Source organism: Eublepharis macularius, chromosome 1, assembly GCF_028583425.1.
Source record: "Eublepharis macularius isolate TG4126 chromosome 1, MPM_Emac_v1.0, whole genome shotgun sequence".
NCBI lineage: Eukaryota > Metazoa > Chordata > Lepidosauria > Squamata > Eublepharidae > Eublepharis > Eublepharis macularius.
Window position 1 is genome coordinate 234,822,786 of NC_072790.1, and position 17,579 is coordinate 234,840,364.

Sequence of the window (17,579 nt, forward strand, 5' to 3'; positions counted from 1 at the left end):
AAGAGTCATCCTTCTTGATACCAAGTCAAGAAAGGAATGCTTAAACAGTCTCCAAGCATCATTCAAGATGATACAAAGAGGACTTGGTTTCGCAAAGAGCATTCCTGTTCTAGGCAAGGGCCAAACACCAGAAGGAGGGGGAGGGATCAAGATATTGTTCCAACCGTTCCAACCTGCCCCAGTGCAGTATACCTGCTTTTGCATGAAGAAGGTCCCAGGTTCAATACCAGACATCGCCTGACCAATGGCTCTCAGATAGCAGGTACTGGTTTATGAACGTTAACAAGGAACGTCTCTCTGCCATGCACACGCTGGAAAGCTGCTGGCAGTGACTAGAGAACACTGAACTAGGCAGGCCAGTGATCCGACTCTATACAAGGCAGTTCTATATGATCACATATCCCTGCTGCAAGACACACACACACACACACACACACACACACACACACAGAATTGAGCTGCCCCAGTATCCATCCACCCCTCCTGTACTTGCTCTGGGCTCCTCCTCTCTACTTCCCCACATTTGCTCCAAATAGCTTGTCCCGTAACCCTCCCCTCAAACTTTCTCATCTTCCCTCTCTGACCTCTTCTGCCTCTGGTGAAAAGGCTCGCTTTGGGTATTCAGAGCTCTGTGTTTAATACAGTGAGTGATCCAAAGAGGATTCCACAGCTGGTTTCATTCTCTGTTTATACGATCACTCCAAGGGAGAGTTGCAACTGATGGGGAATGCCCCTGGAAAATAGGATTGGGGTTTTTTTTAAAAAAAAAGATTAAAAACACTCAGCATCAAATTGCATCCAATCCTTGCAGAGAAACTGATGTGGGATTGTTGCAGCCTCTTATGAACGTAGCAAGGAACATTTCGAATGCTCATACCAGGAGCTAGTTAGAACTGGAACATCCCCAAACCCATCCTTTAGCTGTCACCCTCTTCACCCTTTATAACAACAGAAATTGGTTGTGTGTGTAATGATTTATTGGGGAAAAGATAATTAATGACAGTGCCACAGGCCTGAAGGTTAGAGGCGAGTTAAACCCATTATCTGGATTATGTGTTTATTTATACATAACAATAAAGATTTTAAAAAGGGAGAAGTATCGCGCCCTGGGACAAGCATCCTTTTCAAACCGATATTATAAATACACAATTCTCACTCCAGTATCATGAAGCAGCTGGGAGATGATGTAGACAGTTTTTAAAAGTACAAGTCCCTAGTTCAAACATTAGGGATATTTGATTATTAGCTCTGTACTTTAGTTTGTGTTGTTATGCTCTTATTTCACTGTTGTTTGTTTTTATTTTAGCTGTAAAGCTGCCTTGTAGATCAGGGTGGAGTATACATACAAAAGCACTATGGTGCAGTGGTTAAAGCACTGAACTAAGATCTGGGACTCCCTGGTTCGAACCCCCACACTGCCAGCTTCTCAACCACAACTACCTCAGATAAACATCCACAAATAACAGCTCACCTTGGAAGAAAAGTATTATTTTCTACTAACCAGGTGTGGAAGTCAAACCTGTCACAATTTTACCTGTAACAATCATTCCCAGACTGCTAGACAAATCAGACTTTATTAGGAACTGTGTTAATAAAAGGGAAACTATTAACATTTTTTAAAAACTTAATTATCTTTAGTGTTTGCCATCTTCAATCTTAAAAAAAAATTAAACACATGATTTTTTTACACTTCCAAGCGGTGATTAACTTTGCGTCTTTAACTGGTTTGCTCTTTCAAATTCTTAATTTTTTCTGCCAGCAAATACACAATCTTTTCCATAAGTACTGCACAACATGTACACTTTCTGGCAAAGGAAATTTATTATGCATGAAGAAATACAGGCCAGTTTCTAGCATCTTTACATTACAAATAGTATTTATATATCATTCCTGAGCCTATTATAAACACGATGTATTTGCCGTTAAAAGGGACAGTACCGCCTTTAAGTTCCTGATCAAAATAATAGATTACAAAAGTGAAGAAGACTGGCCAGTTTTGAAAGATCAAGGAATGTTATGGCACTTTAAAGACTAACATGTTTTGGAGCGAGCTTCTAGGGCCCAGATTTCAGACAACAGTTTTTCAGTAACAGGGGGATGCGCTTGGAGGTAGAGCACATGATTTGCCTGTAGAAGATTCCAAAATACAGATGCTGGCATCACCAGGTAAACAGACCTCCTGGTAAGGACCGATCTATGGGTATGACCCTCAAGGCCTACTCTGGTTCAGGCTAGATGAGGGGCAGGCTGAACCAATGGTCAGACTTGGTATACGGCTGTTTCACATGCGCATGGCTGCAATCCTTCACACACTTACTTGGGAATAAGCACTAATAAACACAGTGAGACTTACTTCTGAGTAAATATACATATGATCAGACAGAGTATCGTGGAATCCCCCTGCCACGGGCTAGGGATGTAAAATGTCCAGAAATTCTGAAGCCATGGGGGAAGAAAACATTTCCCCCCAGAAAGAGCAGACATTTGGGGGAAATTTAAAACTTATGCTATGCTTACTTTCCTATCAAACCTATACTTATTTTACTGATTAACCAACATAAAATGCAGCACTAAATCAGTTTATAAAATTGAACTGTTTGGAATATCTATGGAATTTACAAGTCGAAATGTCTTCTTCTACAGGAAAAACTGCAAATATACCAAATACTTGAGAAAGAGTTTCGAACTGCTACACCATAAGCCATCACAGCACATGTATTTTTAATTTTTGCCATTTGAGAGTTAGGAAAAAATAGAATTTGAAGACTAAAAACAAATTCTGTTGTAAGCAAAAGAAAAGTGTATTACTTGGACAGACAGGACTCTGCCATGTTTGGATATTTAGCTAAAATTTATAACTTTGAAAACACTAAACTATTTAACAATGTGTTGTTAAACACATTATAGTACATTAATTGTTGCCAAAATTGTTTACATTTAAATTTAAAAATCTTAAGAACTTTTGTGTATGACTACATTTTTAAGGTAGTTTCAGGTGGGTAACTGTGTTGGCCTGTAATAGAAGAGCAAGATTCGGGTCTAGTAGCACCTGAAAGACCAACTAGATTTCCATAGTATGAGCTTCTGAGGGAGCTTTGACTTTCAAAAGCTTACACTCCGGAAATCTAGTTGATCTCTAAGGTGCTGCTGGACCCAAATCTTACTCTTCTACATTTTAAGAGTTTTTTCCCCTAGTGCTCTAAAAAATTCTCAATTTTTCCACTGGCAAAAATTAAGGCCTCAGACTTTTCCCATGTTGAACACTGATTCCAGATAACTTCACTAAACCAATGGAAATGGGGTAGGTGGTGGGTGAGCGGGAGTTAGTAACCTTCTGAAAATTCGGAGGGGCAGAGCCAGATATGCCCCCATGAAAAGGGAATTCCACAATCTCAGGGCTACCACCAGAAAGACCCTGCTGCATCTGTGTTAACCCATGAAATGTAACAGTGATGGCACAAAGAGCAAACAGGGCCACTCAAGCTAGAGATGGTAGCCCTTTAGGCATCCTGGCTGCAAACAATTTAGAGTTTTAAATGCGATAACCAACACTTTAAAACTTGGCCTGGAAGCAGATTGAGAAGCAACAAAGCTGCCTCAGGATTGGTGATCAAAGCAACTCACGGACAGTAATCAGGTCTCTCTCTTTTGAGCCAGCTGATGTTTCCAAAAACTTTTCAAAGGCAGCCCTGCATAACATGCGCTACAGTAATTCACAGAGTTTGTTACAACAGCTTAAATAAAGGATCAGAATGTTTTTTTTAAACAGAATGTTGATCGTTTCAGCAATCGGGGTAGCAACAAGCCAAATTAGACTAGGCCACAGCAATTGGTCCTCTGTTACAAACATAATACCTGGAAAGCCCCAAACCCACCACCAAGTCACTTCTCAGGTATGTGAAGCTCACTGCAGAACCATGCTTGTTTCTGAAGGTGCATTTCCAAACAAGAACGATTTCCCAAATAAGAGCTACACTGCAAAAGAATGGAGCTTCATCTCTTTCTTAGCCTCCAACAGTAACAGAATCTACTGTGACCAAAGTCACATGCGTCCACTCTTGTGCTTCCTTCTACAGGGTCAGCAGGTGAGGAAAATGGGTTTGCCGAACTGAAACTGTAACTGAACATTACGTACCTTAACAGAACCTTAAGATGGATAATGTACAGGAGAATACAATACAAAACAAAAATGGTACACTCACGGATTCCATTCAGGTAATTTTTAATTAAAAGTAGATTTATACACAGCATGTGTTGCCCTCCAACACAGCTCTCTGAGTACTCGATTTGGCTTCTTCCCCAGGCTTTTCCTTTAAATCAGAAGGGTAGTGTAGCGTTCTGGCAGAGGCACAGTTCACCCTTTAAATACATCTCCATCTAGAGGTGTATAGCTGATTATTAGCTTTCCTTTAGCTGCCCCCAGCTTTTCCAAACTGGTCAATGAAGCTGCCACCACTTTATTTCCATAGTCTTACTGCTCTGCCTGCACAGCAAATGGAGCGTCACTACTCTCCAGCCATGGGATCAAAAGCAGAAGGGTAGCAATGTCCAACTAAATTGCCACCGCTGTCCTTGGCCTCAGACCGAGCCCAAATCTCTACACCATAGGCTGGCCCTGGGAATCCTCCTTGACCTTGTTATGCTCTCCACTTGCCTCTCTAGGGGCAGCCTCTTCTCCTCTAGTGCCTTCTGCCATCCCATCATTCTGGCCCCAGAGTTGCTGTGGGTGCGTCAGGTTGCTGAGCAGCTGGCTCTGTCGCCTCTCACCTGGTCTCCTCCATCTCCTCCCTTTCGGCTTTAGGAAGCCTCCTCCAAGGAATCTCTGTGGCCCTCAAAGAAGCCTCTTGCTGGGGCTTGTTCTCTCCCAGTAGGCAGGGGTTGCCTGACACCTTCTGGCCCCTGTGTCCACTTTTCAGCTTCCCAACTGTTCCTCTGGCCGCTTGCCAGGCACCTGCCAAGACTCCTTCCCAACAGCTCCCTGGCTTTGTCACCAATATTCCCACTGGCTACAGCCTATTGAGATTGCCTCCCCCCCCCACCCCATCACAGCCACCTTCTGACAGCGTGCCTGGTTGGGACAGGCCCCGCCTTCCCAATGGCATCCCACTTCCCCTCCCAGCCTGGCCCTATTTATTTCTGCCCATGTTGTTTGGAGTGTGGAAACACCCCACAGGCCCTACAGGGCTGCCCAAACGAGCAATGGGGCCACACTGGTGACCAACCGGAAAGGGGGAGAGGTTATGAGTTTTCAGGGAAGGAAAAGGGGAAATAGTTGGGGAGAGGAAAATGAGATGCCCTCCCCTGTAACACCTTGCAGGACCCCCACTTGTTTTATATATTACTGGTGCTCTTAATATGCATGCCTGTTTGTTTTAATGTATTACTTGCGTCAAAGACTTCAACTGTATTCATTTGTTCACTCTTGATGTATTTTTCCCTCTAAAGGTTTTCAGTAACAAATCAAGTTTGGCCTGAAAGACTGACTTGGAGTTTTTCTTTTTTGATCTCTCTCAGAGCACAACATGGCCCAGGAAAAAAAAATGAACACCAATCATTATCAGAACCGGCCCGACCAGTTTAGCAAACAAGAAACATGACCCTCCTTCCTCTCCACCCTCCTGTTGAAAAGCAAAGGGTGGGATAAGAACCCTCCTCCTACACAGGCTGAATTTTTAAAAATGCACACCAGGACACCCATCACATCCAACCAGTGTGGTTCACCCGTCGTCGCACTTGTGAATCTCTCCATAATGCAAAGCAGCAGCAACAATGCAATGATTAAAAAAGGGGGGAAGCAGAACAGTCTGCTGGCGATTCACAAGTCAGGCGCATCAGTACCCACCTCTCAAGAATTCCTAATATGAAATGTCAGAAATAATAACGGGGGGGGGGACGCGAGAGTGGGGGAAATAAGTCTTAGGAAAATGCCAAGAGTAGAGACATCTCTAAAAGAAAGTGACAGAGTGAGAGATTCCAGCAAGAACGCAGAATTTCAAAGCCCAGGCGCATCAAGAGAAACATCCTGTTGTGTTGTACACCCAGGAGGGCATGTTGATAAACTGTGAGTGCAAACTAGCTCCATGTGAACTCTTTCTTTGCCGCCAAAGGGCTGATGACCACCTTTAGCCTAGCCATTCTAACATTCAGTTGTTAGGCTTTTACACTGACTAGACCAGTCCTACGAGTGCAATCCTTAAAAGAGCCTTCGGACTCAACAGTGGCTGCAGTGTTACCAATGAAGTCCCGTTTCTACACCCATCCTGACCTTCTCCAGAAGTTATTGTGTCCGATGGTCACACCAGTGCAAGATTCAAGGTAGAACAACCACCTTTAAGATCACACCTTCTCATATAAACCATACATTCACATGGTGAAACACACGCGACTTGTGCGATAGGGCTCAACATATCCCAGATGCCAGGTCACTGTGGTACCTAAAGATTTCATTGTTGCACCATGAGTTAGAAAATATGGTCATTAAAATTTTTAAAAATTCTGAAGACATTTTTGGGCTGGCTCATAGAACCTAAGAACATCTGTGAAGGCCTGTTTTGGGATGGCCCCAGTCAATCGCACAGATGGCCATGCTTTGCTTTAGCAGTACACCCATGTTATGGGCCTTCAGACCATTCTCTGCCCACAGATAGTATCACTTGTCCTTGTAACCTTAGGACAAGAGTACAAGAGGTTCGTTTTTATTTTAAGTACTATGCACATTGATGGCAATATATAAATAATTAGCAAAAAAAAATACAAGGACAAGGGGAAAAGGCTTGGTTAGGAAGTCTGAAGAAAAACCAGGGATGCTGGTGCTGCTGGGCTGGAAGGAAATGTCGATCCATGCCCATGCTGCTTTCATCTCCTATAGGAACACACATACCCCTTAACTCCGTCCTTAAAAGCCACCCGCCTGGCAGATATAGTCTCACAGAGGTGGCAATGAGGCCTAGGCAAGAAGCATCACAGGGCCAAGTAATGGGATAACTGACAGGAGTGGACCCGTTCTCTCTGAGGAACAGAGCTTCCGTTAAGTTTTGTATTGTTACATTCCGTAATGTAAGAACATTAAGAAGAAGAGCCCTGCTGGATTAGACCAGTGGCCCAACCTGCCCAGCATCCTGTCTCACACAGTGGCCAATGAGTTACTGTGGAAGGCCAATAGCACAGCATACTGGCCAAGGCCCCCTGCCCTGAAGTTGCCCCCTGGCTCTAGTATTCAGAGGCTCACTGCCTCTGAATCTGGAGGTTCTCTTTTGGTCACTGTGACTAGTAGCCACTGATAGACCTCTTTCCTGAATCTGTTTAATTCCCTTTTAGAGCAGCAGCCATCACCAGGGCTTTTTTTCAGCTTGAATGTGGTGGAACGGAGTTCCGGCACCTCTTGAAAATGGACACATAGCTGGTGGCCCTGCCCCCTGATCTCCAGACAGAGGGGAGTTTAGATTGCCCTCTGTGCCGCCAAGGGTGATTTAAACTTTTTAAAACTCCCCCCCCCGTTCCAGCTGACCCAAAGTGACATCATTGGTCCTGAGAGCATGCACGCACTTTGCGCGCGTGCATGTGGTACCGGGGCACCACCTCCTGCCAACAGTTGCCCCCTGTGCTGGCAACCCACTGAGTTCCACCAACTCTTTTCCCAGAAAAGAAGCCCTGGCCATCACTACATCCTCTGGCAGTAAATTCCACATCTTAATCACTGTGTAAAGAAGTAGTTCCTTTTGGCCATCCTGAAACTACTGCCCATCAGAGCCATGGAATGCCTTCAAGTTCTAGCATTTTAGGAGTGGGAGAAAAAAGTTCTCTCTGTCTACTCTCTCTACCTGATGCGTAATTGCATAAAACTTCTATGTCGTCCCTTTTTAGTTGTTTCTTTTCTAAACTGAGAAGTGACTTTTCAGCCTTTCCTCAAAGGAAAGGTGCTCCAAACCCCTAACCATCTAGGTTGCCGTCTTCTGTACTTTTTCCAGTTCTGCAAAGTCCTTTTTTTAGATAACAGGGTTTGTGTACACAAGCATTTAATCCAAGCAAAAAGAAGGAAGGCTTTGCTCCCTGCCTCCTCCCTGTTTTTTAAATGAGCTGGGTACTTGAATAAACCAATTATCACAGACACTCAGAGGAAATTCACAAAAAAGGATCAGTCAAAAGAAATTTAATCTGTTCTAAGCAGAAAGCCAAAGAACCGGGCCCAAGCATTTCTCCCACAATCTGAAGCTTGAGGTGAGGGGAGAAAAGTTCACACTCATCAGGGGGGGGGAGCAGAAGGCCAGTCCTTCCTGTGGCAGGCAACTTATCCGTTCCAGTTTGTCTGCCGTTTAAGACAAAGTAATAAAGGGAAGAGTTTCTCCTGTTAGTCCACACCAGTTGTGATCAAACGTCGTCCAGATTTAGTTATTCTGAAAAAAGAAACCTGGCGCAGCGCAAACAAAACAAGGCAAGGGATGCCGCTTTGTGTCAAAAAGAAGGGGGTGCTCTCCTCTTTCCCAGTATTTAAAACTGCTGCTGAAAAAGTGGCAAGCCGGTTGCTGAAGGAACAGCACGGAAGGCCCCAAGCCTCAAACGTTCTTCTCTCTTTTGTGCCCTCTCTAACATAAGGGATGCTGAAGATATATTTAGGCCAACGTTATACTTGTCTCATCTCCGTGTTAAGTCTCTCTCACCAGGCCTTGTTGCTAGGACACATGTAGGCACAGGCATCTAAAGGAGAGTCCAAGATCCTAAACTGGAGGCTTCCCCGCTCTGAAATGAATAGGAAAAGTGGCAACAATCTGACGGGGTTGAAAAAGGGGGGACTGGAATGCAGCTGTCTGCGGCAGGCACCCCCCCCCCCGGGAGGTATTGCTGTTGACCCGCAAGATCTGAGGAAACTCACCAGAGGAGAGGACAGCAAAGCTAGTGGGTGGAGGCTCATCGGGACAGAATTCAGAGCCTGCCAGGCCCGTCTGCTGCAGCTGCCGTTTTTCAAGTAGTCAACCCTACCTATCCCTTCTACCTTTCCCCTGTAATCTGGTGAGGACGTCACAGGGAGCTCACAGCCTTCGCAGAACCGGAACAGCTGCACCCAGTCCAGCCCCACCCTTCAACTCTCTCCTTGAAAACCACAGCCTTCCCCCTCGTTTAAAAAAAAAAAAGTCAAGGAATGCCAAAAGTATTGAAGATTTGCTTCCATTTATTACTGAGTGTGCTCGGATCATAAGCTTGTAAAGAATTAGCAAAACGCTTCCTGGTAAAGCTCCACTATTCACAACTGAACTCCAAAACAGATTTGTTTTCTTTTTATCAATGATTATTGTTGTTAATATGTTTATTAGTGATACGCTTCTATTCCAGAAAATTGCTCAAAGGCAAGTTCAAATCAAAACTGTATCTATTTAGAGCAGCAAGAGTCCATACAGATGGCCTATAAATAGCAGTGGCCCAAGAATGAATAAACTATTTTGTTACCAAGACATATTTTAGATTTTTTTAAAAACTCACTGAGCAAAAAGTCTCAACTAAAACAGAGATTCAAGAGGCAAAGAGACGCAGCAGGCTTCCCAAGAGAAATGGCTATTCATATCCCACTTTTTAACCTACTGGGAAGGGGCACTCCTGACCCCCAGAGAAAAACTGCTCCTGGGTAAACCCCCACCCCACCCCCAGGCACATCTAAAGAAACACCAACTTAAAGAAAGGGAGAAAAAAAGGGGTTTGAAAATAGTGAGAGGAGCACATGCACACACTTGGGGGAAAGGAGGGAAAGAATTCATCACAGAATCATAGGGCTGGAAGGGACCTCCAGGGTCATCTAGACCAACCCCATGCACAATGCAGGAAATTCACACATACCTCCTCCCACATCCCCAGTGACCCCAACTTCATGGCCAGAAGATGACAAAACATTGTCAGGATCCCTAGCCAAACTGGCCTGGGGAAGATTGCTAACTGACCCTAAAGTGGCGATCGTACTTACCCTGGGCATGTAAGAAGGGGCTGCGAGAACTAAGCACTTATGTAACTCTTCCGGCCCTCCTTCTCATGATCTGCCTAGGTTCACAGAATCTGCATTGCTGTCAGATGGCCATCAAGCCTCTGCTTAAAAACTTCCAAAGAAGGAGAGCCCACCACCTCCCGAGGAAGCCTGTTCCACTGAGGGACCTCTCTAACTGTCAGGAAGTTCTTCCAAATGTTTAGCCAAAAACTCTTTTGATTTAACTTCAACCTGTTGGTTCTGGTCTGACCTTCTGGGGCAACGGAAAACCATGCCATCCTCTACATGACAGCCATTCAATGCTAAAGGGTGGGGAGACTCTCTAGGAATTCAGACTCCCTCACCTTAATTTTGCTTTACCAGAAAACATCACAAGTGCCCTCTTGATGCAGCAGGGCACTCCCTATCGTTTCAAGTCCAACAAAGGATTAAAGGGAAGAATTTTGGATTCCTAAAGAGAATTTTAATGCCTTGGCATCTTTCTACTGGGACCATCAGACATCCTGACAGCTGCTCCCTTGCAGTCACACAAAATGAGGTAGGGCGGACTGCCTGGCTTCTCAGGCCCCCAAAGCAACTCGGGCCCTGGAAATGTTGTGTCCCCTCACCACCCTCAGCAGTCCACAAACCAGACTGCCACAGGGCAAAAATCCAAACAATATGAAAAGGAACAAACCCCCCCAAAACCACAACCAGCAGCAGTTACGCAAAGCAGCTCAGGCAAGACCATCAGATCACAAAAAGGAGAACTTCAGTACACACGGCTGCCATTTACAACCCATCTCTGACTGATCATTTGTTCTCTGTTCCTCAAAGAATTATCAGTCTAAAATGTGGCTCAGCTAGAGTCTAGCTTTGCATGCTGCTCCTCTTGACCTGCTCAAGAGGGGTGGGCCATAATGCAAGCCCCCTCAGCTGGAGAAGCCCAACTCTGCTCCCTATCACCCGAGGCTTGGCCATTGACTACAAGTAATGTGGGGGGGGGGCTCCTTAGTGGTGGCTCAAAGACCTGTGAACCCCCTTCCTCTACATGGCTCATTCGACCCTCTTTAAGTTCTTCTGCAGGCTCACTTCTTGCTTAGGTGAGAGTTTGACTTGATTTTAAATTCATACTGATCTTTATTATGACCAGGGCAGACTGGGCCTATAACTTATTGGAAAAGTTTCCAGGAGAACAGGGGGCGGAAAGCCAGCATCACCGGGGCTACTTGCTTTTGCTCTTTTCCTGGTTCTTTTCGTATCTGTTCAACAATCCCGTGAAGCTGCACTGAGAACCGATGGTTAGCCCAAGGTTTCACAGTGATCACCATGGCTAAGTAGGAATCTGAATCCAACACACAAACCACTACACCACACCAAAGCTTTCAGAGAGAGGCTAGGTTTCAAGGAGGGATCTGCAGGGAGAGAGAGAGGGAGAGTACAAGACGGTATCGTGTACGGAATCAAGGAGTCCTGGGCAGCAAGTGACAATGGCCTCTTGTTCACTTGGTGGAGACCAAACCGAATGTAAACAGGATGACAAATTGTAACCTTAGAAAGTCACGTTCAAGAGAAAAACAGGGAATTAAGAGACGGGTCTGAACTGAAGATACCTCTTGAAGGGAGCAGTCTGAACCAACTAAGGCAGGACTTTCCAATGTAAATTGACAAAGGCAAAAGAGGGTGGGCCAAAGAAAGAAGTGATTCCCAGCTTTTGTGCGAGACTAAAAACCTGGCCGTAAGTTTAGAGAGGGGACAGCAAGCAAATCGTACCATATAAATGGGTCTAAGGTAACTGAGGCTTTGACAACAAGCCAGCAAGGTAGGCTGATAGAACAGGGCTGAACAGTAGCGAGGTGTGGCCCCCAAGCAAAGCAAAGAAGTTTATGAACCCACAAATGAAATCGAATAGACCTGTCACAGACCTTTTTGATTCCAACATGAGAAAATCTAAAGGTCACTAATTAAATTGGAATACAATACACTGGGAAAGTTCTCCTACGCAAGCCTCCTAAAATGAATAGGTGCTGCGCTCGCACAGCTCCCGTTCACGCCAATGAGGCCTGAGCAGGAAGACTTCCAAGCGGATTACAGGACTCCCTGTTTCTCAAACCGCTGGCCCTAATGACACCCTAAATCCACTGCCTGAAGCAGCTGCTTCATTATGCTGTGTGGAAGAGCTGCTTCCAGGGTCAAACACCAACAATCAGACATGGGCTTTTTTATAGCAGTTTCTAAGCACGATAGCCATTTTTAGCATCCATCCACACAGCCCACCTTACCCTCTGCAACATATTCCTTCCCCCTTCAGCAGAAAACTACATCACCCCACCAACGCAATTAAGAGATTGCGGAAGCCATGAGGAATAGCCCACAAGAACAGGAAGCTGCCCGAGCAAGAAAGATAGGCACATACAAGAACGAATGAGTCGAAAAGGGTGGGAAGCGATTTCCCCCCCTTCTCTGCACTGAGCCAGTGCTGGTTCCGTGGGAGTCACGCAAACGTCAGTAGGAGGAATACAGGAGAGCGCACAGAAGACCTTTCCTTGCGCAGACTACAGAAGAAGCTGTGACAGGAAAAGGGATCTTTTTGTTCACAGTATTTAGGGGTGTCTTCCACCACCCCACCTCATCACAGCTTGCAAGTGGAAAACGAGCACCAGAAAAGAATCCTGGGACAAATTTTTCTCTCTCAGTCCTATCTGAAGATTTATTTTTAAAGAACTATATCTGGCTCCCGTAGGATGACCCAAATGGCATGCCCAATTCCTTACACAAAATAAGATTTAAAATGCACTGTAAGAACAAATAAAACAGCCAACTTCTAAAATCAGCAAAAGGCAAGCAATAAAGCAGAAGCATACAGCATCAGCGCATTACTAAAAGGGCCATATAATACAGCCATAACTTAATTTGAACAACAGTGAGCCTGACGGATTTCCTCTGGGAGGGAGTTCAACTCCCCCCTCCCTGCCTCGAGATTGCCACCATCACCAAAAAGTCATCACTTCTCACAGTCACCAGCCTAAACTCAGAACACTGCAGGACCTTGTATGGAGCCAAGCCTCCCCAGACAACATTAGTACACATAAGAAGAGCCCAACTGGCTCAAACTATTGGTCCATCCAGTCCACCATCCTGTTTCACACAGCAAATAGCACCCCCGGACAGTCAACAAACAGCACATAAAGGACACATTACAGAGGATGTTCACGGAGGAGACAATATATATATGCTCTCGTATAGGAGCTATGCCCTGATCTGGATGGCCCAGGCTAGCCCGATTGAATCAGATCTCGAAAGCTAAGCAGGGTGGGCCTAGGTTAGTACTTGGATGGTAGACCACTGAAAAAGCCCAGGGTTGCTATACAGCAGCAAGCAATGGCAACCCCACCTCTGTTTGCCTTGAAAATCCTATAGGATCCCCATACGTTGGCTGTACCTTGACAGCACTTCATGCACATATACACACACAAACAGAGGAGCTATAAACTCAGAAGTGAAGTCTCTACCACCACGTTTTTTTTGTTTGAGGTGCTTTGCAAACTTTGATTTGCCCAAGGGATGGAAGTGTATAAGGAAGCAAACATGCACAGCCGGTCTACGTGCTGCGCACCTGCGTCTAAGCTTCATGCCAGGTTAGAGCCAGAAACATTTCATGTGTTCATCACCAACCTGTTTTAGGGCCCAACCCCTGGGATTTTTCTAACCCTGATATTAGAAATTCTCCTGGAAAGAAGCAGCTGGCTTGGACCATCGCAGCAATGGTCTGCTTGGGTCTAGAGTTGTCTCCTCTGATTGGCAGCAGTGCAGTGGTTCAGGTAGAGAAAGGCCTTTCCTCACACCTGTAACTCCAGTTTCATTTTGGAGATGCTGTTAACGGAAAACAGGGGCCTCCTGCCTGTAAAGCAAGAGCTAGGGAGCATCGGGCTCCTCTCTTGTGAACTCTTTCCTGAACGGCCCATTCACTATGGAAGAAGTGTCTAGATTTTAGTAGGAACTTGTGTGTCCAGAAGTAATTAAGCCGTAAGATTAAGTATTCTATGGGAACCTCAGCTGCGGCTAACCGGACAAGCTGGGGAAGTCCCAATTCGTGCCACACCTCAGCCACAGTAGGTGGCCTCAGACAAACCATAAAACTCTCAGCCTCCACCCTTCAACTGCAATATGGAATTCAGGATATTGTCCTGCAACATGTTGTAAGATTTCCGAAACAACAAAGCTGGAGTAGTATGAAGGCTGGAAGGGCACTCTGTACAAGCTAAACACTGTGTTCATTGCAAACAGCCCAAGAACCCAGAAGTCACCATACAAGCATCACCACCTGGGGAGAAGCACCTAAGGAGGTGCTTCCGCTTCTAGGATACAATCCTTAAGGGCAGAGTCATGAAAAAGGGAGGCAGCCGCAATTCAAAGGAATACCTCCCTCAGAGCACCCTTGAAAGATGAGGTCACGGTCAGAGCGTCATTTGGGTTGCATCAAACCACATACACCCAAGTATGCACAGGTAATCTATTTGCACACTAACTTCCACTTACTTCATCGGTAACCAACCTTCTCAGTCCAAATTATAAACCAAAGGGAAGCACAAAGACAAGAGCAGTGCAACCTGAAAATGGTCAATGAGAGAGAAAAGAGATAACTAGGCGGGTCTCCCTAAGAATTTCCCTCTTTACACAGGTGGCTCCTCAATCCGCTTCAGAGCATCCCTGGCCAACACAGGAAACCAGAACAGGCAGCTGTCTCAACAACTGTCCTCAGCATACGATATAAGAGATGGCTCTTCCCTCACCCACATACTCTAGCCCTAGATTCTGCTTCCTTCATTTATCCTGTTATTCATTCGTCAAGCAAGTGAGTCAACTCCCCTCCCATATGACAGTAAGAGGAAGATGGGGGCAAGGAGAACCCCACTTAGTAGCTATCCCCATTCTCTGTAACTTTCCAAATTATTCTTGGGGTGGGGGGAGGAAGCAAGAACCACTGCTAGTTCCTTCAACTGCACCTTCTCTGGATTCACAGTTCCTGTCCTTCAACCCAGTGTCCAGCTGGTTGCTTCCAAGTCACTTCCCAAACCAATACCTATTACAACCTATGCCCTAGACAGGTAAAAGTGGAGGGACATCATACCTTCCCCTCTCCCCGTCCTAAAAACTGTAACCTAAAAACTTGGCCACAAACTTGATCGCTGAAAGAAGGCCATGCATCCATCACTCCCACCTTCTGAAGGGAGAGTTGAGCCAAAAGAATAGCCCTCCTGGAGTCCTTGTGAACCCTAGATGAATAGGTAAGTTTGCCACTTTTCAGTCTCACTGACCCTGCCTCTTTTGACAGCAGCCCAACACACAAAGAAATTTCACATTGGAAGTTTTATTTTTATGGCATAACGTAGATGAGAGGAAAAGCTTTACACTTGCTTCATCGCTACATGTCCTGGCTGCTTTTGAAAGAAAGGAGCAAAAGTCCTTTAAGAAAGGCAGCAGCTTTATATGATAAGCACCAGCAAGAAGGTTCCTGTACTTTTAAGAGCTGTGTGAAAGGGAGAATCCAGGCAGGTTTAACTTTCTTCTGCAGCACTAGGATTGGAAAAGCTTAACAATGCCCCCTTTACCTCTCTGGCCACAAATGTGTAAGAGCCTAGCTGGATCAGACCAAAGGTTCATCTAGCACAGCATCCTGTTTCCACAGCAACCAGCCAGATGCCCCTGGGAAGCCCATAAGCAGAACACAAAAGCACCAGTCCCCTCCAATTTTTTCACCCTCTAGCAGCTGGTACTCAGAGACATACTACATCTCAATCTGCAGGATTTGAGTCCAGCAGCCTCTTAGAGACCAACAAGATTTTCAGAGTGTAAGCTTTCGAGTATCAGAGCTCCTTTCTTGAGACAAGAGAACTATGACTCTCGAAAGCTTACACCCTGAAAATCTTTTTGGTCTCTAAGGTGCCACTGGACTCAAATTCTATTGCAGACCAACATGGCTATCCAGCTAAAACTACATCTCAGTCTGGAGTCTCTCTTTAACCACGGCAGCTAATAACGACTGACAGCACCCCCCACTCCAAAGCGAGTGGCTACCACAGTATCTTTTTAGAAGCAGCACACAGATAACACACAGTTACATTGCAGAACTGCAGAATTTGAGTCCAGTGGCACCTTAGAGACCAACAAGATTTTCAGAACGTAAGCTTTGGAGAGTCAGAGCTCCCTTCTTCAGTTATGTAGCAGGTGAAGCTATTTCCGGCACCTGGTCAGTTTCACCCTCTCTGCATTCCGGCATCTGAATCCGGTTGAAGGTATCCAAGAGCTCAGGTGCAGGGCCAGTAAAAGATGAATGACAACCCCGAGCTTTTCCCACGCTAGCGCTGTAAGGGGGGGGGGAGGGTAGTCGCACCTGCTTGGATTTCCCTTTCGAGGCAATGCTCTAAAACACAGGAAAGCCTTACCTTCGCCGTTAGGAACCCCAAGGAAGGCACATGTGCTGCAGGGAGCCCCCTACTTGACTATCTATCAGGCCCACAACATCCACAGTGCCCCCCACCCAGCCATTACCTGCTCCGTGTCTCTCTCATTGACGGTGGGCAGGGGGCTCCGGCCGCTGTTCGACATGGCTCCCGTTGGCAGGGCCTGAGGGGGAGTCCCCCCAGGTGCTCGGTTCCTTCTCCTTCCTATTCCCTGACCCAGCTGGAAGGGGGTCGGGGGTTCCTCTTCCTCCTCCTCACGGCGAGGGGGGCGGCCAGGTCACCAGCATGGGGGAAATGGGGCTCAAGAGGTGGCCGGGAAGCACCAGCACCGGCGGCACATGGGGGTCGTCGTCACGCCGGGTCTCGGTGAGGGGTGCCCGGCTTGACAGATCACGCAAGACCGGGGATGAAGCGCTGGGACCAGGCCTCACCGGTCGAAAATCCCGGACGGGGGAAAACCCGAGCACTGAGGCAAGCGGGAGCTTCGGGGGAGGCCGCCGAGCCGCCAAGGCCGGGCCCGGGCGCCGTCTTCCCGCCCTCGCCGGTGCCCGAGCTCCGCTCGCTACCCTTTCGCTTCACACAGCGGCGGCTCCCAACATGGCCGCCTCCGCCGGGCTTCGGGAAGTTCCGCGGGACTTCCGGAAACACCCGAAAGCAGCCTCCGCCGCAACAGCTGCTTCGCAGGCCCCATCGCTCGCTGTGACGGAAATAACCGAAGTCCCAGCCTACTTTCTTCCCACGGTGTACGGAAAGGCCCGAATGGCTTAGAGGGGACCGGATTGGTCAAATAAGAAGGAAAGGCGGGGCTTTTGTCAAAAAGAGGGCGTGGTTGGCATTTTTTTAAAAATCTCTTGGGAGAGAAAGTGGGGGCGGGTGTGTGAAGTAGCAATATCTGGAAGGAGGGATAATGCACTTCCGATCTTCTTTATAGATCATTTGGAACGGATTATTTTGTGTGTGGAACAAAAAATCCACCTAGAATGATTGATAAAGTGCATTGGAAGTGCATTATCCAACATGTGGGGAATCAGCTGGGGAAGTTTGGGAAAGAGCCGATGGGGTTTGGTTTGGAGCCCCTGGAAACAACCGAATAAGTTTTCTCTCCTGGTTTTTGGTTTCTTGGGAAGAGGTTGCCGTAAATGGACCGAAGCAGGTGCCTGAAATTGCTA

At 46.4% G+C, this 17,579-nt stretch overlaps 1 protein-coding gene across 5 annotated transcripts in view; it reads right to left on the reverse strand.

Annotated features, from left to right (window-relative positions):
* The window catches only part of MARK2 (microtubule affinity regulating kinase 2), a 128,026-nt gene extending 111,032 nt beyond the window's left edge, over positions 1-16,994 (reverse strand). For 4 of the 5 annotated variants that reach the window (XM_054993408.1, XM_054993400.1, XM_054993392.1 and 1 more), the window contains exon 1: positions 16,499-16,994. In XM_054993408.1, coding sequence (XP_054849383.1) covers positions 16,499-16,555 — 57 coding nt within the window. In that variant the 5' untranslated portion in view covers positions 16,556-16,994. Of the gene's footprint in view, positions 1-8,869; positions 8,950-16,498 lie in introns of those variants that run through there. The other variant, XM_054993383.1, reaches the window with a different exon arrangement.
* Positions 16,995-17,579: the final 585 nt, after the last annotated feature.